Source organism: Anarhichas minor, unplaced genomic scaffold, assembly GCF_050575085.1.
Source record: "Anarhichas minor isolate MPS153535 unplaced genomic scaffold, ASM5057508v1 ptg000040l, whole genome shotgun sequence".
Taxonomy (NCBI): domain Eukaryota; kingdom Metazoa; phylum Chordata; class Actinopteri; order Perciformes; family Anarhichadidae; genus Anarhichas; species Anarhichas minor.
Window position 1 is genome coordinate 8,463,928 of NW_027466486.1, and position 23,727 is coordinate 8,487,654.

The 23,727-nt window shown below is 41.4% G+C and overlaps 1 protein-coding gene across 1 annotated transcript; it reads left to right on the plus strand.

The window, feature by feature from the left end:
* evla (Enah/Vasp-like a) lies at window positions 1-23,712 on the plus strand. The gene is made up of 14 exons (XM_076108634.1): window positions 1-89; window positions 11,065-11,233; window positions 12,078-12,258; window positions 16,915-16,972; window positions 17,289-17,350; window positions 18,217-19,146; window positions 20,028-20,272; window positions 20,461-20,576; window positions 20,837-20,864; window positions 21,263-21,299; window positions 21,422-21,482; window positions 21,718-21,775; window positions 21,894-21,951; window positions 22,232-23,712. The coding sequence occupies exons 1-14, from the start codon at window positions 1-3 to the stop codon at window positions 22,267-22,269; spliced, it is 2,130 nt and encodes a 709-aa protein (XP_075964749.1). The 3' UTR covers window positions 22,270-23,712.
* The last annotated feature ends 15 nt before the right edge of the window (window positions 23,713-23,727 follow it).

Here is a 23,727-nt window from a genome sequence, read left to right on the forward strand (position 1 = left end):
ATGGACATACAGCGGCTCCAAGTGCTTCGTTACTGCCTCCCTCAGAGTGTCAGTGACTCAGGGTTGTTTTACAGCCACATCGCCGTCAGGTTTGTACCGACACTTGTGTGTGTGGTCATTTCTACTTGCAGTATATGTCAGGGATGAGTGATGGAAGTTAAATGTCAAAGGCAGCAAGTAAACACAAAGAAGAGGGAGATGGAAACATTTTGTGGTGAATGAAATGGAGAGAGTTGTGATTCAGAATACATAGACTTGTCTGGTATTTTGGGTGACGAGGTTCGATCATTGTGTGCAAAGAAAGTGTCGTGATATTCCAGCAACACAGAAGGGCAAATCTTTCCCTGTTGTTTAATCACAGCCAAAATACTAATCTGTAATCTTAATCTGGCTGCAACAGACTGTCGTTTTAGGGAATTTAGGTTATTTGGGATTAGTTATTGTGTGCATGGATACATTTTATTTGGCACAAAACTGCAAACAAATCAGCTCTTTGTTAGTGTGTATAAGAGTTAAGTGTCAGAAGTTGTGACTCTGATCAGGTTTGATGATCCTCTTTTTTTCTTTTGTTTATTTATCTCCCGCCCGATCGCATCTTTTCAGTCAAAGCCAGAGACGCAGCCCACTTTGTGAACAGCGAGCAGCTTCTCTATTCTAAACACTCGGCAGCCTCACATAGAGCATCTCTGAATAGCAGTGCTCTAAGCACTCCATACATGTTTAATTCACACAAGTATTGAAGACAGCATGGCTTCTGGCTAAAATGGCAGTCTTTCGGGCCAGTGGCCTTCTCTTTCTCTGCTGGCAGGATTGATGATACGAGGGAGAGATGGAGAGAGAGGAAGGGAGGTTTGGTCGCTGCTGCTGTCCCAAATGAGAAGTGTGGGATCAAACAGCTCTGTTGGCTGTCTTGTTATCATGAGGGAGAGGATGGGGGGGTTTGAAAATGAAGGGCAATGAGGTTTTATGTACATTATGTGCAGCTGCTGCTTAAAACTGACCTGAGCTTGTGGGACACCAGAACCTGCCTTAAAGCTGATGGTAGCAGCACCGTGACTTCAGCCTGCTTCACTGATAGCTGCCATGGTCAGATACAAAAAAATCACATTGACTCAACATTGAATACTTTGTAGATTTCAGAAAGAAACATTGTTGATTTTATAGGGATGCACAATCTGGATTAGATTAGATATAGATTTATATCATGCATCCCTACAACTTTATTTATACAGCCCAGAATCACAGATTTTAAGAGGATATATCCATTGAATTTCACTGATATACCTTTGGATGTTTTCACAAGAAGTGTTCAGATTTTTCACATTATGTAATTCGCTGGATTAGACAAAAACATTAGACATTCGTGTCTTGTCATTTTATCTATAAACCTCTTTTCAATTGATATTTAAGAAGAAACTGCACACTCCGTGATACAGGTTGTTATCTTCATCCCCGAATCCACAGTGGCAGTAATAGAAATATGGATATACAGAATGACACTATTACGTAAATGCACTCTACGTATAGTATTACAGTCACTAAATATTCAGTGTAATGAGTTAACATGCATGTATGTGGCTGACCATTCTTTCACGTTTTGTTCAGTACGCCTGTAATCAGTCACTAACATGTATTTTCGAACATATTGCAACACATTTCAATCACACAGTCAAGAAAATGCAGAATATAGGTCACGTATTTTCTACCGCTGTGTTGTGTGTGAATTGAATGTGGCAGCACTGCAAACGGATACATCCTGGCATAAGATTGAGCTTTTTGCACACAACTGGTACATTTAGCTAAGAACATAAGCACATTAATGCGGTTTGCATTATTGCCATTACTCTGCTGTCTCTCTCTCTCTCTCTCTTTCTGTCCCTCTGTCTATCTCTCTCTCTTTGTCTCTCTCGCTCTCTCTCTCTCTCTGTCTCTCTCTTTGTCTCTCTCTTTCTTTCTCTCTCCCCCATTTTGGGGCTTAGTTGTAGCTCTTCCTGCAGTATTACACAGTAGCTGTGTATCATTGGGTCAGGGGTTAGATAAACACACTATGGCTCAGTACAGTTATCACAATCTGGACATGATGGATCAAGGATGTTGCAGCTTGGATGATGTTGCATAGATTATGAGAATCTGAACTGCTGTGCCGGTATATAATAGTCTTGTTATTAGTGGAACTGTGATGCATTAGTGGAGGAGATGGAGAAAGGAAAGCTTCATTTTAAAGTCTCTGAATCCTCACTATTGTGGTCTTAGTCATGATAACTATGAAAGGACATTCCTTCAATGTTCAGTATTAATACCCCACATAGAAAATCTCATACATATCCATACTTACAGTAGAAATACAATGTAGAACCTGGCTTTGTATGAAACAAAAATAGGTCTTTGTTGCAGTGTTTTGAGTGTAGTCAAGCTGAAAACCTGCAGTGTGAAATGATGATGCTGTATTCAACATGCAAGAAGGGATTTTGTTTTTCAAAGGGACTTTACTATAGTTGTTGCATTGCCTTGAAAAAGGTAGTATAAATAATTTGCCTTTATTTTTGCTTATTTGCTTTGTTGCTGAGAGTTAAATGAGAATTGCAACATTCTCACAATGACAACGGTAACATGCTGATGATTAACAGGTATAATGGTTTCCAGATTGCATAGTTCATGGACCTAAAGGGGTGGATCGACCAACAAAAAACTAAAATAACAAAAGACAATATAACTGAACAGGACTTAATATTAAAAACCCTAAATGACTGTGAGTGTCTCGTCTTTAGTTTTAATTACAGTGTTCCATATACTTTAGCTCAGCAGCAAGTGTTGCATCCAAAGCAGCAATTAAACTGCAATCCTTGAAGTCTGGCCTCTATCACGTTTCTCGCTGTTACTCTAAACAAGCTAACTGTGCTTAGTTTGCTCACTTACAAATGAACAAGCTTCACACTGTTTCTCAGCAATAAAGTTGGCTTGTGCTGTTTTTAGTTCCCGCAGGCTTCGTTCCCTCCGTGTGCCTGTTAACAGTACTTTCCCCATGGAGCAGATTAGAGGTCTTGTGCGAGAGTTAAGTCCTGGTTAATTTAGATTTAAGACTGCAGTGAGGTAAAGATCCGCCAGCCAGGCTCTGTCTCTAATCCAAGTAGTCAGACAGACCTCTTCCCTCCTTCAGCTGGACCCCAGCACCCACCCAAACACACCCAAACACACACAGGCAGCCATACTGTAAACGTATACACCCCCATCCATACTATACACAGGCGGCGGCTTTGCTGTGCCCTAAAATGCCCAGGAGGCTATAATCATCATGGTGACAGAATGATAACAGACAACTAACCAAATCCATACACAGTAATCAATCAAGTTGTGGGGAGGCTTGTATTGCTATCTTTGTGAGGACCAATTCAAATGTTAAACCATTGTTGTAAGGATATTTGGGCTTGTCAGAAGACTATTTCATGTTTAAGACACACTTGCATAGTCTGTACATTTAGACTGGAGAGTGTTCTCAAAACGAACTCACCGTTGTTTACTTACCAAAAAATTACAATTGCAAAATTTCACCGCTTCTTTTTAATGACAAATTGCATCCAGACAGAGCATCATCTGCCGGCTTGTTTGCTCACTTGACAGTTTAATTAGACCCGAATAAAAATGAGTTGTTTTTATTTTCATGTGCTGCTGTTAGCTGGCTTGCTAGCCACCAAGATGTTGACCATTGATGGTGTCCAGTGTCCCACACTTCCAACTTTTTGACCGTTATGAGTACACCATCCGTCCGGGTACTCGCAGTGCACTGCATTTTTTTCATACTTGTCAGTGGGAACGCACTTATGCTAAAATCCCAAGTTAAAGTACGAAAAAATGCAAATTGACAAGTATGAAAGACAAACGTGTGTTTGTGTCTGTTTCTGTTTGTGTCTGTTTCTGTTGCCCTTCACTAAAAATATCAGTGACTGTTATTTTGGGTGTACGTACAGTATGGGTACCATCATATACTGTGTGTGGGTGTATAATTATGTATTTCTGTTCCTGTAAAATAAAAGAGTGGCAGGACATTATAGAGGCCTCACGCTCAGCAAGAAGAGGCTCTGAGTTGAAGCTGTTTGTGCTTTACATTTAACGGTAGACTGAAAGGTTATTGGGCCTGTTGTCATCTCCTCTTGGGTCCAGGATAAACCCGAACAGGATGGATAACTTGGAACATGCTTTTAATACAGTTTGGAGTCTCTCCAACGCAGACAGACAGGTTTTAGACATGGCAGCATATTGCTGTGCTGAGATTAACACCATCTACCTGAGGATGACATTGTTTGTTTAGCAAACCTCAGATTGAGTTATAAACCCTCCCTGACACTGACTGCATGTCTCTATTATCTACAGTAGCAACCAGGGATGCATAAACCTGTGTAATTATCACTCCTGCTGCACAGGAAGCCTCTCCGGATGCTTTCGTATCTCTCAGCTTGCTTTAATTGTACGGGAGGTTATGATTTTTTTTAAGCGACTTAATTAACATGAAATGAATTGATTAATTGGTTATGTGAGGTTGTCACCAGCTGTGCAGATTGACTGCTGCACCTCTAAGTTGCAGTAAATAATCAGGATAAATGATTTGCTGTGTATGTACATCTGATGGGACAATTAGATTTCTTTTTTGCATCGATCAAACTATCAATTCTCCTCTCATTATTTTAGCCATCAATGTTTTCCCCTATTAGCTAGTTGAGTTGAGATATGAAAGAGGAGGAATAAGGCTGGTTACATGGTGTGTGCCAGGACTCCCTGATTCCCCTGATATTGAACATGATTTATATGCAGATGGTGCCTCTAAAGGAATATTCTTTAAAGCAAAAAGGTTTGGTTTTGGGAGGATTTTAAAATGTTCCTACTCTGATTCAATGCCAAAGGAACTCAGGAAAGCTTCTTTTCTGTTTCCCGAAAATGATTGGCCTGGTTTAGCTGGATGTCTATTGTATTTAATATCAGCTGTGTTAGGAACATGCAGCTTCTCCAGCACTGTGAGTTTATTTACTGTGAACTCATCAAAGCATTACTTATTGAAAATTAGTTATTGCAAGTAATACAAAACCCAACAATAACTGTTTTGTTTGTTTTGTTCTCTGCCGCTGTGGCTACAGACACAAACGGGAAGCGGTTATATATTTATTAAAAGAGAAAATGATCAACTAACTAGACAGAAATGGCGAGGCATCCTTGTGGCCCACGGGTTTAAGTTACAGACTGTGAACGTCCCCAGGTTGAGTCCACTCAGGACCTTTGTTTTACGTCTTTTCCCATCTCTGTCGTTTCCTCTCATCTCTCTACTGTCACAGAAAGCGATAAAATGCCCCCCAAAATACTATTTATAAAGATACAGAAATGCAATGTGCGGTTTATTAGATCATTCTTTCATCTTTGGAAAAGTAGTTGATCCGTTTGAATGGAGCTGCTGCATGACTAGTCAAGTAAAATTCAAGGACTTACTACTGCACCACTTCTGTATCGACGGTTCAACACTCCTCTACAGCTTTGGAAGCCTTTGGTCGCGTCTTTAACATTTAGTTTTCGTCACGGCCCAACCAATCGAAAACGCTGTCATGAGCCAGGCCGTGTTGAATGACTCAGCATTTCTTCGGGTCTGTTCGGGTGCCTTCCACTGTGAACCAGCAGGGTGACACAATTACCCCAGCGACAAAAGCTAATTGCCGTGATAACAGAAGCTCTGCCCTCGGGTGCTACCCAAAGAGAACTCCACATATGCCAAGGAAACACTTCACCGGCCTAAATACATCCAATGAGCTAATCATGAAGCCGACGAATCTCACAGAGACTTGAAACTACTGTTCCTATGCACACTCACACTGTGTGTGTGTGTGTGTTTGCGTGAATAGGATTTGTGTGGAGGAGGGTGAGGTGATGGAGGGGCACATATGTCTAACCATGTGTGCAGGGAAGTGCTTAATTCAAAAGCCTGGGAATGTGGCCTCCTTTTCACCACTCGTCTATGAGGCTTATTTGACATGAGGAAGCTCTCAGTGTGGCAGCAGCCTTCATATCCTCCCTGCTCTTGTTTTTCTCTCCCCTCTTCTCATCTCTTTCTCTCTCTGAACTCTTCTTTTTTCTTCTCGTGCTGCCTTTTGAGGAGAATATTATTCAGCCCTCCACTGAGAAATCTGCTTAGTCCGGCAAAAAAACAGGTGAAATGCTCAGACAGGAGCTGTGGGCTATATCAAGTTAAGATGACGCTTTCTAAGAACCAGACTAGTACATAAAATTCAGAATACATGTGTTTGTCTGCAACAATATGGCTATATTGTCAGTTAATAGCAATAAAACATTTGTGCTCTTATTAGCCTGTTAGTGTGCTATGAGAAACATACAGTGTGTCTCTTTTTATATTTATGAGCTGGTAGTGGGGAAGTGCTTATGCATTTTTAAAGATGTAGTCTATAGAATTCACAAGAGGGAAAATACCAGCAGGCCTCAATCCTCTGAGGATTGGAGCGGCCAATGATCAGCTGTAGTTTATTCCCGCTCTCAACTTCTTAGAGTGGCTGTAATCAATATGTTTACATTAACATAGAGGTCACATGTAGTGATGAACCCACGGAGAAATACAACGGAGAAATACAACCGGACTCTGCAGTTCCCCTCAGCTCTACAAAGCATTTTTGTGTCTTTTTTTTTTTGTTTCGGTCATTGTTTAGATTTTATTAGTTTAGTTTAGGTTGCACCTTTACATTAATGTTAATGGTATTGTGGATGCTCACTTACTGGGTCGCTTAATGTTTTCCCTTCATGTGTGTTTCCTGCTTTGACAAGTCAAAATGTCTGCTGTGAAAAGGGTCTATTGCAGGCCGAAATCAATATTTACAGAACAAGTATGAAGTTCTGTATCATTCTCATCATTAGAAACATTCATTTTGGTTTATCACTGAAAAAATGTGTCTTCTTTGTAGTTCATATATTCAAAAGTCATGTTTTCTTGTCCTTTAATTTGACCTTTAGTTCTTCCTGTTATGAACATTCCTGCTCTGAACATCAGTTTGGTTCATCGTGTTATTTTAATGTCACTGATTGTGATTTTCAGCAACAGCTGACCTTTTTCAGATGATGCCGTATCGCCCGCTATCCTTTCGTCACAAACACATAGTAGTCACATGGTTTTCTTTGCCTCTCGTCTGTGTCATCTGTCTACTCGATCACCCTTTTTTTTTACAGCTGAAAATCCAACAAGTATAAAGCGTTGGGCCTCAATCTGGATTTCATTTTTATTTTTTGTAGTCGGTAGGAGCAGCTGTGATGTTGAGCAGCTATCATGTGCCCTATTGTGCCTTGTCTCCTCTTTGTCATGTGACCTATGAGAGTCCACCGCCCTCAGTAACTACACACAGAAGCATTTAGCACACCGTCAGAAGTGGTGCGAAATTAGCTTAGCTGCTCTGTGAAAATGTAGCTTAGCGCTTCAGTTCAAGAGAAACGGTCTCAGTTACATCTACGTCGCATGATGTGGTAATTGAGCAACGCACTCTATATGCAAAGGAGGAATAGCAGAGACGCTCGCTTTATTTCTGACTGCTTGAAGAGAACTAAAACAATCAGCTTGAAGCTGGAGGCACTCCATCCCTCTGGCCCAAACTGCTCCAGAAATAGGGCCTGTTTTTGTAAGAAGATCCATCTCAGAGATGCAGCCACCTCCCTCTTCCCTCCCTGTCTTTTCCCAGAGAGCCTCTGGTGGTCTGTCGGTCTCTGAAGTGTTAGTTGTGTGATTAGAGAGTCTGTTAAACTTATTTCGAGATTTAGGAAACGTGATGTCTGTAGTTATTCCTCATGGTTTTGCATTCAGATTGGGAGGTTCTCCTCAAATGTCGAGGCAGTGAACTTTTCAGATTTCCATATCCTGCAGCCTCGGTAATGAAATTGATTATTATTTCCACAGGATAGAACAGTTTTTTTTTATTTACACATCTTGATATATAAGGAGTAAGATGACATTTGCATTAGGTTACGTCTGTGTCGGCGCTGTCAAAATAGGATTTTTGTGATTTGTTGAGATCAGATTATATATCTGAATGTATTTGAGGAGCTTTGCGTTCACATCTGCTTGTGTAAAAGACAAATGTGTTTCCTGTTTGATTTTGGAGTTCCTGTTTGTCCCTGGGTGGAGGATATTTATTGTGTAAACACATCTACATCTAGACCCACTTTTGTATACTGCCTTGCAACATTTGACAGTCTACAAAATGTCTCTCTGCTCGAATCATTGTCATGAATAGATTGTGTTGTGATAGCTTTGATGTGATATTGCTGCTGGTTAACTCGACAGCAGTTGTGCGGTGCGGCATGATGGGTATTTGACAGATGCAGGGTGGTTGTAATCATGGGAGTAGTTGCTGAAATGCATCTGTCAAGTGAGCTTTAAAGGCTTCTCCCTGAGGAACGACATGACTTCGCTGTCCAGTTTATTCTCAGACTTTCTGAAATTGTTGCACGGAAATAAACTTATTCATGTCACGTGTCAAACAGGTTATTTAACTCGGATATTGTCATCATGGAAAGATTTTTAGATAAAATAAAAAATGGAACTAATACCATATTGATCCCTCTGTTAAAAGAATGTTGAGAGCACGTAACATGTTTTATTCTGAATTCCTTCCTTGTACTGTAGATTTTATGAAAATTCATCCAAAATGCACTTTTATTATTATTATTTCCAATGGATAAACAAACATCAGGTATGCAGGGTTTGAATGAAGCCAATAGAGGCAACACTAGCTCATCACTGAGTTATTTGAGGCCGTTCGGACGGCCGTAAAAGAACTGAAGAGCAGATGATGGCAGGTAAAGTGAGAGGAAGCCGGCTGGGACTGAACCATGTGTTGGATCGGTCGGAGGGGGGTCTCTCGGGTGTCAGTTGTCTTCCTCCTGCAGATCGGCGCCTCAAAGGAAAGGCTTTTCAGAGGAGGGGAGGTCACATGTTGGCTTTTGAATGTTACTGCCGTCCTCGGGGCCTTGGAAACAAATCCCAGCCCCTGACAATCGCTGTGAAAGACAACCTCATGTATCCGCTTCCTCATTTCTATCATTTCTGCCATTTTTATTGTTAATGTAATTGTACTAAATTGCTCGGGGTATAACATTACACCATTTAAGCTCATTCACTTCTGGCTTCATGTTCAATAGTCAAGGTAATAGAATAATTAATCACACTTTTGGTTCTTGTCACCAATTCTGTCTTTTTTCATAGCCTCATAATTCATACAGTGTTGTGCTGCTGGGAAACCTCTCTAACAGGGTCATGTCCAGTGTGTCATTCCCAATGCTCAAATATTATTGTTTAGTCAAATTCAATGTAATAATGGTTTGTGAACGCAGGGCACAGTCTTCAGCACTCCATACTTTTTCCTTTTTGAAAATGTACCAAAGAACAAGAAAACCGAATCAGGTTATATGAAATTTTTAATTTTAAAGCTGCAACAATTTGTTAGGTCATCAATTTGTCAATCAATGAGACCAAAACTAGTACATTTGCTGTATTAACATTAGATATATGATAGTGATTAATCTTTAGGTTTTTCAAGTGTTGGTCGAGAAATTCGAAGACACCACTTTGGGATTTGGAAAGTCGTGACGGGTGTTTTTCACTACTTTATGGCATTTCATAGATTAAACTGTGAATTGGTTGATCGAGACAATAATTGGCAGATAATGAAAGTTATATCAACTTATGTCAACTATTGCTCTGGAATAGCTTGACAGTCGTTGAACACATCAACAACGCTCTTGAGTTTGCTTGTCTTGGCCCTCACACCATCACACTGCTAATGTGAGTCTGACCGCCGGAGAGCCGAGACCCGAGGTGTTGAAAGTGAAAATTAGAGAAGCGTTTAGTCACTTCACAGGTTCTGCGAGTTAACCTCACCTCTGCCGGTCCTCATCTCCTCTCCACCTGCCGTTACGTGTTCTCACCTTCAGGCGCATACGGTGCTAAGGTCATAGCAGGAGTCACACGTGACACTCATGGCTCTTTATTTTATCAACTCAAGCTGTGTCTCTTGAAAGTGGTCATTTTTGTGATGTGATTTGTGATTTTCCTCCGCTTCACTAAATGTCTTTTTAGTGAATGAATTCCCTTTCAGCTCTGTGGTTGTGAACATGATTATTTTATGTGTCCTTGTGAGTGTTTGTGCGACTTTTCATTTGCATTTTAGCAAATGAGTCTCCAGCTGGCGATACGTTTGCTGATCAAACACTGGGGTTTTTAACACACTGTATTATTACACGACGCATCACGCACACCCGTCTGCAGTGAGGCCTCTAAAGATTTCTTCATATGCTGTAATGGTGCCGCCACACCACACCACACCACAGTAAAGGCCAGGAGGAGAAGGGGGATTTTCCAGAGTTCGGTTTAAGTTTGAGGTCGTCTTTATAGCTTTTAAAAATGGCAACCCACCCTCTCCTCGGCACACACACTGCTCTCAGACATCTACAGTGGCAGTGTGTTGTTCCTAATGTGGTAACTGCAGAAAGGTGTGGCTCCTCAGTGACCCCTCGGCTAACCAGATGATTATACAGTAACTCTTGATTCATTGGTTTCACTTCACTGACCACCATCACACTATTCTGGTCAACAGTAACAGTCAGAGTGCAGTGAAGCATCTCTATAATCTAATATTCTCTACTATTGGGAACTGAATCCTGCCCACTCAGATATTTTCTGACCTATTAGCTTTCATTGCTCAACTTAGTTTCTCACAAAAGCCTCTTTAGTGATTCGCTGAATATCTTTAACCAAGACCATGATTAGTACATCTACGGTGTTTTCTTTTTTACTGAAATACATGGATTGTGTTGTTGTTGAGCACTAAGAAAATGATTTCCCTTTGTTCAATAGCAAGGTGCTTAAATTATCTTAGAACTTAATCAGAGAATCACAATAAAATGTTGAGCTTTTATTGATAGAATGACAAAAGAACCGACTATGAGAAAATAAATGAAGTTGATCTCTATGAGTCTGTAATGTTACAATATTTAACGGGACTCTTCTTATGTCCTCTCTCTCTTTTCCACCAGTGAACAGAGTATCTGCCAGGCGCGGGCCTCTGTGATGGTCTACGACGATGCCAGTAAGAAGTGGGTGCCCATCAAGCCTGGGCAGCAGGGCTTCAGCCGCATCAACATCTACCACAACACTGCCAACAACACCTTCAGAGTGGTGGGCGTCAAACTGCAGGACCAGCAGGTGAGACACGCAAGAAATAATCAGCATCACAATCACTGGCGATGAGAGGACATTCCTGATGCGCTGACTTCAGAGCTACTTTAAATTTAGATTTAATTACATGGTCTTTGACTGATGTCAGGCGTCCATATTTGGTATTTTCAGGCACTTCCATATTAGTAAGTGCAGAGTCGAGATGGTTTCCCAGTCGTAATACCTGGACGTTGGAAACTCGTAATTACGATAACTCTGATATGACAATAATGCAGCATTACTTATAGCAAATGAATGACAGTTTTCGCAGATTTTCCATTTGAAATGATGTAACAGTTGTTTCCTTATGTTTTGAGGTTGTATCACAATAAAAAATAGTTTCTTCCTTTTTTTCAATGGATTGGAACATATATGTTTGTTGAATATGCTACATGATGATCTCAGATTGAACTTGGTGCTATTTGTTTATTATTGAAACAGTTGAAAAGAAATTCAAAGTCCACATTTGGTCATTTAACGACACAAATTTGAAAATTATACTTTGTGACAAATTGACCCCAAACAACTGTATTTAAGTAATGTAGCTCTGAATTTATCCTCACTGGACATTTGAGGATACATTTGAGTTACAGACCTTAGAGGTTGGAAAAGTATAAAGTGGAGCGAAGCAGTGGGACACTCGTATTAAATCTCCAAACAGCTGATCAGATGTGGGGCAGAATATTAGTAACAACCTCAACACCAACTCTTGAAGTGCATTGAGTGAAATACTTGATAAACAAAATGTGTTCCTTTATGAGTGACGAGTTGCACATCATCGAATCTACAAAACATTACAATTCACTGCTTAATTTTCCTTCCCCTGCTGAAGGTGGTGATCAACTACTCCATAGTGAAGGGACTGAAATACAATCAGGCCACCCCAACCTTCCATCAGTGGCGTGACGCCCGCCAGGTTTATGGGCTGAACTTTGCCAGTAAGGAGGAGGCCACCACCTTCTCCAACGCCATGCTGTTCGCCCTCAACGTCCTCAGCTCACCTGACAGTGGAGGTAAGTTATCTCACTTTAATGCACACTTAATCTATCCCGTTAGAAAGTTACTTTTTATTATGACGTCCACATTTGTATTTGACTTGCTGGCAGGCTGTGAGGTTTTTCTGAGAATTATTTTTAATTAAATGGCTCGTCTCAGTAGAGAAATAAGAGATTGAAGTTTTTGAATCACAAACTGGTGTTGCAAACCTGCTGATGGAACCGTTTGGTTCAAATTACGACTTGCTGACTTAAACCGTCATCTGTGAGCAGTTTAAATCTATTTTTGCTCTCAAAAGAATGTCAGGTAACCACAAGCAAATAATTCACATAGTCGTATGTTTTCAGTTTGTTTTGACTACGTAGATGCTCTTTAATGGATACTTTCTCATCAAACTCTACCCCGTTAACCAGGATGCACATGGTGTACAGACAGCATGTTGAGAAGACAGTATTGCAGCGATACATTCAAACAGCACAATAATCTAAAGTGTTGATTGTATGTCCACATTAATTCAATTCACTGCAATATTCAAACCTTATGAAGTGTAACTACTTAACTAAGCTGTACTACCCTCTGCTGGCTAATAACATGTACTGCATACACTCTGCACACTAAACCAAAATCATAACAGTAATATCTGCTGGTAGGTTACTGACTGAGATTTGTCCTCATTTAAAGATACATTTCAATTTTCATTGTAATACATTCATTTTCAGTGCTTTTAAGATTAACACATAACTCTCTATAGCACAGCAGCACGATTAGAGACATGTTTTGAACTGCAATTGAGGCCAAACTCACGCCTACTCTTGGTTTACTAAATAGCGTCTGACCAGCTCTAGTTACAAGCTACTTATAATCTGTGTGTGTGTGCATAAGACATTGAGAGAGGATATCTGTGAGCGTTTAATTGCGGTGTCATCCCATCCTTGTGACTCTCCTAGTGGGGGCTAAAATATCCCAATGTGGAGCCTTCATGTCGTACCCCACCGTGCTCACATAGCAGCCCTCCGTTTTTTGGGTGCATTTGGATGTGGGATCATGGGCCTCGTCATGCAGGGCAAACGTTTTTACTTAAGTATATTGTTTATGCTGTTTCTTGCTGCAAGAAGTGGCATAGTTACATAAAAAAAGTATCGTGTAATTCTGAGTAGGCTGTGGAAAAATCATGCTGACTCCAGAGATTTCACCTGGTGTCCTCAGAAGGGTTTCTTCAGCCAACATCATCCTCAGTAAGTGTCCAGCTGTCGAGGAATTTGTCCACCAGCCATGCATGTTGCCTGTGCTTACAGACGTTGAGCATCAGTTATTTTGGGTGAATAGATAATCATGCGTTGTGTTGCTTACAGTGGTAGAAAAGACATTTACTCAAGTGCAATTTGGTGGTACTTTACTTAACTTGAGTATTGCTATTTTATGCTACTGTTGTACTTTTACTCCGCAACATTTCAGCTGAAAATATTGTACTTTTTACGCCTCTACTTCTTTCTGACAGCTGTACTACTTTTCAGATACATTTTTTACAAAAACAGACATTTCATAAGCTTAAGAAATGCAATACATTGTTGAATTATAAACCAATGGTTCGCAACCTTTGTTGCTTTGGAACTTTGTGTAGCAGAACTTTTTAACCAGTCAAACGGGGTATTTCCACACGAGACATCCACAGAGCATTCAGATTCAGAGTACAGAGTACGAATCAGAATAAAGGTCTGATAACACTTTGGAACATGTCATTTGTTAGTGAAGGTGCAAAGTCTATGTTTCTGTTTCATTCATGCTGCTTCTGGGGAGCTTGATGTTAGTAATCCATCTTTTTTCTATTGTGTGGCCTTGTGAGTATTTAAGGAAAGATTGGGGGACTAATTGAGAAATAATTGATTTTCCTTTGATCACATATTACAACAACTACACACTTGTGTGCCGATAAAATGCTTACAAGTCTGATCAGGCCCGCTCTTCCCTTGGGCTTCCTGTACTTCCTTCACCATGGAAACAGCTAGCGGCGTGTACCATGCACCACGTCAGCAGTAGAAACACACTTATGCATGGATACACATGCAGGACCACACAACAGGGGGTGATAATTGTCTTCCTCTCATCTACCTCATTAATATGTGCAGAAAGCTTAATTGTGTTTTAAAAGTGAATCCCTGAAGTCTCGCCTAAAAACAATACCTAAAGCAGTGTCATTGTGATAGAAGGCCTATATTTACAAAGCCTGCAAGGTGTCACTGAATATTTGTATCAACTCCTATTTAGCGTCGCATTGCTATTCTTAAAGAGCTTCATAAAGATGTATCAGAGTAAACAGCTATTATTTTAATGTCCTGTTCAGAATATTTGCTCAAGTTAATGTGCAGCTTTGCCAGCAGAGCACATAGTTACCAGGAACTGACAAGCAGAATTCAGGAGAGGAGAGGAGTAAAAGAAACATGTCTTCCAGGTGTCACTTCTTTTTTCCTTGCATCTCGTTATAGTACTAAAACAAAACAATCCACTAACCAGGTCAGCTGTGGCAGAATAAATTAAAGTATGTCATTATCAGCAATTGATAACTGCAGTTAGCATATTTAGTCTGTTACTGCCTGAGGACAAAAAACACCATGCACACGTCAAGGGTTTGGAGCCACGTCAGTTTTATTTTTATAGCCAAGAATACAAGTTTTATACATTTTTCCTGTCCATCTCAGTGGACAGGAAAAATGTCTCCAAAAAACTGTCCCTTTTTAGTGTGTGGATATATATTACATTTGTATTTTATTGTTATTAGCTTGTCAGTTTCCTGTAAACTACGTTTAATACACCAACCTGCATGAAAGTTGCCATCAAATAAAGTGTGTGTTAAAGAGTTTAGTCTGTGGCAAAATGGGTCATATTTTAGCCCAAACCCTTCATAATACATGAATGGAAATCTGTTGTAGAGTTCTGTCTGACAGTCACATTTGCTGCAAAATTACAATGAATCCAAAAACACAAAAGAGTCATATGAAAAGCGAGTATTATATTTGGTACAATAAGGGTCAAACAATTCACTTTCCACTCCTCGCTGTGGTCCATATAGTGTTTTTCAAACTACAGTTTGAAGCCACAGCCATGCCCCTGCAGCCCCCCCCCCCCCACCTGTGCTCCAGACACAGCGAATGGAAATATCACCCATGGGTGTCCTTGATGTCACATCAGGCGTTTAAAATGACTGGTATCCTGGTGAAATATGATAAGTGCTCTGCCTGTTGCTCCCCGTTAATAGCCGTCCCAGAATGAGGCTCTAACTTCGTCACTCGGCGGTCGGGCGGGGGGGGGGGGGGGGGCTGAAGGCTGTCTGTAGTTGGTCAACAAGCAAAGTGCTAAACTGGGATGCTAATGCGGCTGATAATTTGGCAACTTCTTTAAACAATGTTGACATAGTGACTTAAATGCTAATAAATTAATCTTTTGTTGGCAGAACTTTATCGCTACCCAATCCCATGTATTTTTGTTGCCTCAGAGAATGTTAAATGTATTTACATTTCATTCATTTGCATGATATTTCCCTGTTATGTATTTCAGGTTCTTCCTCTCGCTGAGATTCTTTCCTGCTGTGGTTTACGGTTTAAATTCCTGTGGCTGGCAAGATGTTGAGCAAATAACATTATAAAGAGTTTGTTGACTCTCTGGGGCAGTCACAGTTCCTCACATGAGGCCTGCTGTGGTCTCTTCATTCAGTAAACACTTCCTGCTCTTGATTCTGGGACTATTTTATACGAGACGATTATAATTTTGAGGGCTTGTTTACAGATGGAAATGTTTCTCATAAGTAAGTACTAGTGATCTCACACATATCATACAAAGAATGAGAGATGTTACACACATGTTTAGATCTGGTCTGAATCCTACAGTGAAAACAACCCAGAAAGAGAGGCTCAGGACATCTACATGTTACGACGGGATAGAGTGACTATGAAAGTGCATAATAAACAAAGCTACCTATGCACTTTCATGCTGTGAAATACATATAACTAAATACAGTTGCATAATATTGAAGAGAGAAAAGAGAAAGAAAGACCAGGAAGAAGCAGGAGGGAGTGGAAAGAGTAAATACAAACAAGAAGTGAAATATGGAGTTTAGAATAAATGAAGAGAATGATGGAAGAAGGTTTAAAAGGACAGATTACTTCTGCTTCGTGTTTGGTGTGAATGCAGCATGAGGTTTGAAGCTTACCAGGACTCGGCTGGGTGTTGACATGCAACATAGAAACTTGCATCAGTTTATAGCATTGACTAGCAATCCGTCAAATATCAGCATGATATGTATGTCAAACATTGACTTCTGTTTCTCTCTCTGTAGTACGTAGTCATACGTATACTGTGAGGTCATCTGGCTTCTAATGGTGTCTACTGCAGTACAAACTTATAATCAGTGTTGAAGGGGAATGCTTTTTGATGAATCAATTAAACAGTCAATCATTTGGTCTGTAAAACATCAGATTTCCCAGCCCAAGATTGCTTTTTGTTGCCCAACAAACATATTCAGTTTACAATGACACAAGTAAAAAAAAAAGTAAAAAGGGCATTTACATAAAAGGAGAGCTATGGCTAAGATGTGTATCTTAATTAGGAGTACAGATGATGGCTGGTGTCGGGATTGATGATTGATTGACTGCTTTTTGTTTTTCCATGGTGTCTTTCAGGTCCAGTCGTCCAGCGCCAAAATGGGCCCTCCTCAGAGGAAAGCGAGGCCCAGAGGAGGTACAATTTCCGTCTGCTTTATTGCTTTATACAAGAGCATACATGGTGCTGTCTTTAAGCAAACATTAATACATATGATATTAAGATTCTGAGCAAATGGAAGAAGACACTTTAGATGGAAATCCAAAACAAAGCGTCTTGGTCCTATTTGCTGCTGCTGTCTGCCGCTTCTTATTCATTCTGTGGCACTATGATCCATAGAAAACCCCTTTAGATCTTAATTTAAGGACAGACAACTACACATCAGGCTTAGTTTATTGAAACAGGCTGGTCCGAAAAAAAACTTAAAGAGCAGTGACATACTTCCACTTTATAGGATGATGGAGCAACATCAGATGCAGGCGCACAAGGAGAGGGAGCGACGAACGTCAGGATCAGGTGAGGCTTAAACAAGCACCCACACCCAGCTATATAAACACACACACACACATACACTCTCTCTCTCTCATACAACCTGCTCTGGGGACCGAAATGAATTGAAGGCTGCATATCATATTCTCCTAGTTACACAAGCTTTTTAGAAAAAAAAAAACTCATGCACATTACCGCTGTCAACAAAGAACCTCGCTGAGGAGCAAATGATATTTGCTCTGCTTTGTGTTTTTTTTATGAGGTAAGTAATCAGTGTGTGCTCAGGCAGAGCACACTTTACTTTCCCATAGCAAACAGGTGACTTTATCATTACCAGAGATCCCAGACCCTGATGCAATAGGTTCCTAGAGGTAAACAATCTTTCCCAGTGTGGTTTGTGTTGGTGTTTCCCGCCTTAGTTTCAACCACTACTCCCCAGTCTGTATGCCCTTATGCTTTTTTATTCATGCGCACATATAAATGTTCAAGTCTGCCCCTTAAATATACATTCAGACTTAAACATCCTCCTCTGTCCCTGCTGTCAGTGGCGATATCAGTTACCCCCTCTCCCTGCAACATGCTCTTCTGCCATCTCTTTCTTCCAGCTACTGTTGGGGGGGCAAATGCCATATGCTTTCTGACCATGGCTCAGTCATGTTGCATTCTGCTGCTTGTTCTTTTTATGATATTTTGATTCTTTCTTATTTGCTATTGGCTTCTGTTTTTTGGATTGCTCCTAATTTTCTCATCTTTACTTGCTTGGTTGCTCAGTTGTTTGCTTTTCATTCTTCTCACATTTTTCTCTTTTCTGTTTTCCTTTGTTTGTTGCCCTCCTTCGTCCTCCTCTTCGTCTGCATCTCCTCTCTCTGTCTTTCTCTCTCTGCCCGTCACAGTCGTTTCCACTCTCCAATATAAAGTGTCCACTCCTCCCACCCACCCAAACACCCCTCCTGAGTACAGACAGTACAGAGCTAGCACACTGCCACCCTCCTATGTCCGTGTGGCCTCCTCTCCTCCCTCCTCCGCCTCCTCTCCCTCTCAGGAGAAAGAGGTAGGGGTTGCTAGGGAGAGAGCCCAGCTCTCCTCCCAGCTCTCCACCTCGCTCGCCTCAGCCTTTTCCCCAGTCCAGGCAGGAGTGACCACCCAGGGCCGACAGGTCCGTCAGATACCCCTGTCTCCTCCCACAGCAGCTCGCCACCTACACCTTCAACAACAACAGCAGCAACAAGACTTCTCGCTCCCCCCAAAACACGGCACCTGGTCCGCCTCCCATTTGCAGCAAATGTACGCCCAAATGCCCCCTTCCGCTTCCCCTCCAGTAATGATGGCCATGCCTGTGAAGCAGGGTTTGCCCCAACAGCCCACCCTGCCGTTGGCTCACCCCCTCCCGCCCCTGAGCACTAGAATGAAGCCCCCACCTCTTGACCCAAACGCCGTGACGGGCCATCACCAGTACCCCCAGCACCAGCCCCACCCTCACTCCAACGGCCAGCCAGACGGCCCCTACTCTCCTCATTCTCAGCATCTGCCACTCACCCCGCAGTACTGCGAGGCCGTCCCCCTGCCTCCTCTGATAGGTCAGACAGCCCCAGGCCCCACCCCCAGCCACCAGCCCCAGTACCCATCCACCTTCCACCCTCAGCAGCAACTGTATCTGCAACAACAACAACAGCAACAGGTGTACCACCAGCAGGCCCAGCCCCCCACCACCACTTCCTCCTCCTCCTCCTCCTCACCCCCCTCTTACACTGCCATGTCTGACGGGGGCTCTCCCAAGAAGACCCCCTCCCCTGTCCCCCAGCAGGCCCCCATATTCAGCAGCAGTAAGTATGAGGAGGAGAGAGGAGGAGGTAGTCTCTCAGCAGTGGGATGGTACTTGTGTATGTGTGTGTGTGTGTGTGTGTGTGTGTGTGTGTGTGTGTGTGTGTGTGTGTGTGTGTGTGTGTGTGTGAGGTAGGTCACGTGCGGGAGTGTACTTTCACATGCACCTCACCCATAATGAATCATGAGAGCATTAAAAAATACACATGTATCATATGCACGCAATACACCAATAGTCCAACTCCATACAGGTTTTTTCACTTATATTGTCTGATAAGCTCTATTCTCAGGACTGTGAAGGCAGATCAAACAGTATTTATTGCTTATGTAAACAGAGTTCTATAGATACAGTCATACTGTGTTTGATCTGTCTGGCAATCATCAAAGTCACATTATTGTCACACGGTTACTCAGTTTCAGGCAGTGAAAGCTCTTCTCACTGCTTTATTCAAGAATATGTTTTTATTGTTTTATATGGCTGCCGATGTCACAAGCAAGTTTTCAAAACCGCACCCTTCTGCAATTGTATTACACTCAGACAATAATGTAACTTTCATAACGCACTAAAATGAAATGTAATCAATAGCTGCCTGTAAAGTTAAAAATATATTTAAAAAACATTATTTAGCTGTAAATAATCAGCCAATTTACCAAACAACCAATATCACTCTCCCCATGAATTTCTCTAATTCCATCATTTCCATTTTCTGCACAAATGAGGCCCAGTGGTCAGCTGTCTTGTCAGCAATTGTTAGCTGTTAGTTATACAGTGAGAGTGTGTAGCACATCATTCCACAGACGGTCTTCATACAACCTTCCAAGGGGTAAAAAGGTCAATCAACCCATATAGCCATTAACCAATATGGAATTGTGCCCCTCCCAGGCCCCCCTGTCTCTGCAGGTATGCTCTCTGTGGCGCCTCCTCCAGCTACAGTTCCAGCACCCATGGCTGGTCCTCCAGCCCCCCCACCGCCACCCGGTCCACCGCCCCCAATGGCGGTTCCCCCACCCATGCCCCCTCCACTACCCACTGGTGGAGGGCCTCCTGGGGGCCCACCCGGTGCCCAGCACCAACCCTCAGGACTGGCTGCAGCACTGGCTGGAGCTAAACTACGTAAAGTACAAAGGGTGAGCTCCCATAGATAGAGCTAGCTCAGGAGATATAGATCCAGTCCTTCTGGTTTTTCATTATCAGTAGTTAATTGTTGAAGCCATCTTATGTAAAGGGGGAGGGGTTAAGAAGACAAAGAGAGCGTTCAGTCCACAAACCCCCACAGCGAAAAAAACTGCAACCCATTTTATAATGTGTTCTTCAGGATGAGAGCAGTCCGCCCGGGTCTAGTGGCAAAAGTGACTCCAACCGGTCTAGCGGTGGCAGTGGAGGTGGTGGGGAGGGACTAATGCAGGAGATGAATGCCTTACTAGCTCGCAGGTGAAACAGCTACACAAACACACACACACCCTTCACCTTTAACTATGAGGAAACATGTGAAAAAACCTGTTCTCTCAGTCATATTAAACGACCTTTTTCATTTTGGTCTTCCTGGTTCTGCTTTACTTGCAGTAAATGTTTATCTCAAAAAATAAATAAAAAGCTCTTGTTCTGGTATTTTATCCATGTCTCAATCTTTCTGACCCAGCTACTGAACTATTTGCACTTTTTGCTCATTTACTCATTTCTCCCTCCCACAGACGGAAAGCTTCAGAGAAACCTGATGAAGTAAGTCTTTTGCCAGAAATAGTTCAACATTTTGGGAAATTCTTCATGTTCGTGTTAGATGAGAAGATTGATACCACATGTCTGTTGAATGTAATACTGGAGTCAGCAGCACACAGCTAGCCTGACTGTCCAGAGGTAATCTACCTACCAGCCTGTAAAGCTCACTCATTTTGTGGTTGTACTGGGAGTCATGTGCCACACAATTAATTTGCCGGGCACAGTTCCCAAGAAATAGTCCAGCACATGACTTCTGAAACTTCTGAGAGCTTAAGGCTAGCTTTCCTAAAATATTCAACTGTTCCTTTAAGAAGTTATCTTAAATGTAACGTAATTGGGAAACTTACAGTAAAGCTTATTCACTATTGTTTAGTGATAATTCATTTCTCTCTCTCCTGCAGGACGACCCTAGAGGGCCAGGTCAGCAGAACTCAACAGGTACTAAACGAACCTTCTCACCTGGTTATTGTTGGTGTTTTAAGATATCTCCTGCTCTGCATTATAGTTTACTGTTTCAGAGTTGTTTGAATTTATGTTATTTATTCTTTTCTCTTTTCCAGATGCTATGAAAAAGCCATGGGAACGATCCAACTCTGCAGACAAGTCCTCGCTGGTGTCCAGGTCTGTCGATAAGAGGAGTAAAGGGAGTGTGAATATGAAATAGCAAACCTCGAGCATTAACCGCTCAGGTTTCAGCATAAATCTCATCCTTTGTGTTATAACCGCTGATGCAAGTAACAAAAATGAAATACTGATTTTGGAAGAATTGTCTAAACTGTGGTTACGTAGGGAGTAACCCTTGAATATGTAGGCTAGTGTGTAATACTCATCTGCAGTTTATCTTTTTGTGTTGCAGAGTGAGACCCATCGGCAGCACTAGTGAATCAGACACAGAATTTGACAGAATGAAACAGGTTGGTGTCATTGACATGTGTTTAACGACAGTAAAGGATCATATGGGTTTGTACTTTTTAGATGAACTATTTTACTAACCCTCTGTTGTTGAACTCACATGACGGTCTTGTTTTGCAGGAAATTTTGGATGAAGTTGTACGTGAGTTGCATAAAGTGAAAGATGAAATCATTAATGGTAAGCAATGCAGTGCTTGTAAAGTTTATTGCTGTATCCGGGAGCACAAAGCATGTTTAATCTTTATTCTCTCACTAGTTTTTACAACTCACTGGCTATAAAATGCTACGACAGCAGTTTGAGTATAAAAAAAAGCTTGTCAAAACCAGTAATTCTTCATTTTAATTCTATTTTTCCAAACATTTGACACAAACAAATACTGTACATGATTGGCCAAGCATGAGTGCAAAGTTGTTGCTGCTGAATATTTTCATTCTCTAAAACGTGTCCTTTGTTGCAGCCATCAGACAAGAAATCGGCAGAATCGGTACATCCTAATCTCATCTGACCAACAGTAGGAGAGCAAGAGGAGGATGGACATGCAGATGCACAGACACGAGGACCAGGGGAATGTTCTCTCAATGTTTCTGTGACCCTGCGATGCCATGATGCAAGTTGCAGAGATGTTGTGCCAACATTTGAGTCTGCTGGACAGCGAAAATGGAAGAGAGAAACAGAGAGAAGGGGTTAATGAGACAGGAGAGCGGAATGAGAACAGAAGGATGCTGAAAGAAGGATTAAAGGACTGACAAACTCAAACGGAGGATGAAAAATATACTAAAAGATGAATTGAGGGATGGACGGACATTCGTGCTGAGTTTGGTGTTGTGGTCCTCTCTGTGCACCTATAGACTCAGTCAGCCCAGTGTTGCAGCTCTTTGTTCTCTGTTCAGTCCAAGTCTTAAGAAGAAAATATTTTTGTTTTCTAAGTTTTTACTGTTTTATTATTTAAAAACTGTGGTGATAATGATGATGCTGTTGATGACAATGAGTATTTTATTGATATTATAGAAGGAGAAAGGAATCTTGCACACCATTTATGTCAGCCTTTTATATTTTCTATTATTATTTGTTTGTTTAGTTTATCCCTAACTATTTCATAATAACAAGCACAAGAGGGCATAATGGTGCTGCAGACTCACCTGCCCTCGACTGGCATATTTAAAAAAACAAAACAAAAAAAACAGGCTTTTCATGACCTTGTTCATACTGATGTTGTTATATGTAACCTATTCTCTCCAGAGATGTTGGAAAACATCTTGTTTTCACCACAATTAGCTACTTAAAATACCTCTTTCCTCCAGATCCGAGGATTAACGCATCGCAGATGAGCAAATGATGTTTGGCAATTGATCAGATAACACACAATAACAGTCTGCTCTATACAACTCCAGTGTGACCGAGGTTCATGTCTCTACCTGTTCATGTGCGAGATCATTGAAACTTGGGGATTCCTCACAAAACAGGCCGATAACTGTAAATGTGCCACCTGGTTTTACGTAGATATAAAACAATGTAGTACTACATCCTATACTTTGTGAACCTCCCAAGTATGCATGAAACCCCATCTCTATGAATTTGTTTATTTGATTTTGAAAAAAAAAAAATGAAAAAATACAAACGGTGGTACATTTATCAATGTGGTTTGTTTCCATGAAGATTCCCCTTTCTATATATGAGATGTTGAACTTGATAATGGTAGCAATGTGGGGGGAAAAAAGGGGGGTTACTATGGCAATATGCAAATCTTACCCGATAAGAATGTGCAGAAAGTGAATGGTAGGCCTATGTGATGGTAGCTAAATGTGTCTTTGCAGAAAGGATTTGGTTCAATATTGGTTGTTGCATTCTATCCACTCTGTCCGCTCTCAACTACGTTCTAATTTAAAAGATGGAAGTAAATTCATTCAAACAACAATAGACGTGTCAACCATCTACACATTATCCTGGTGTGTG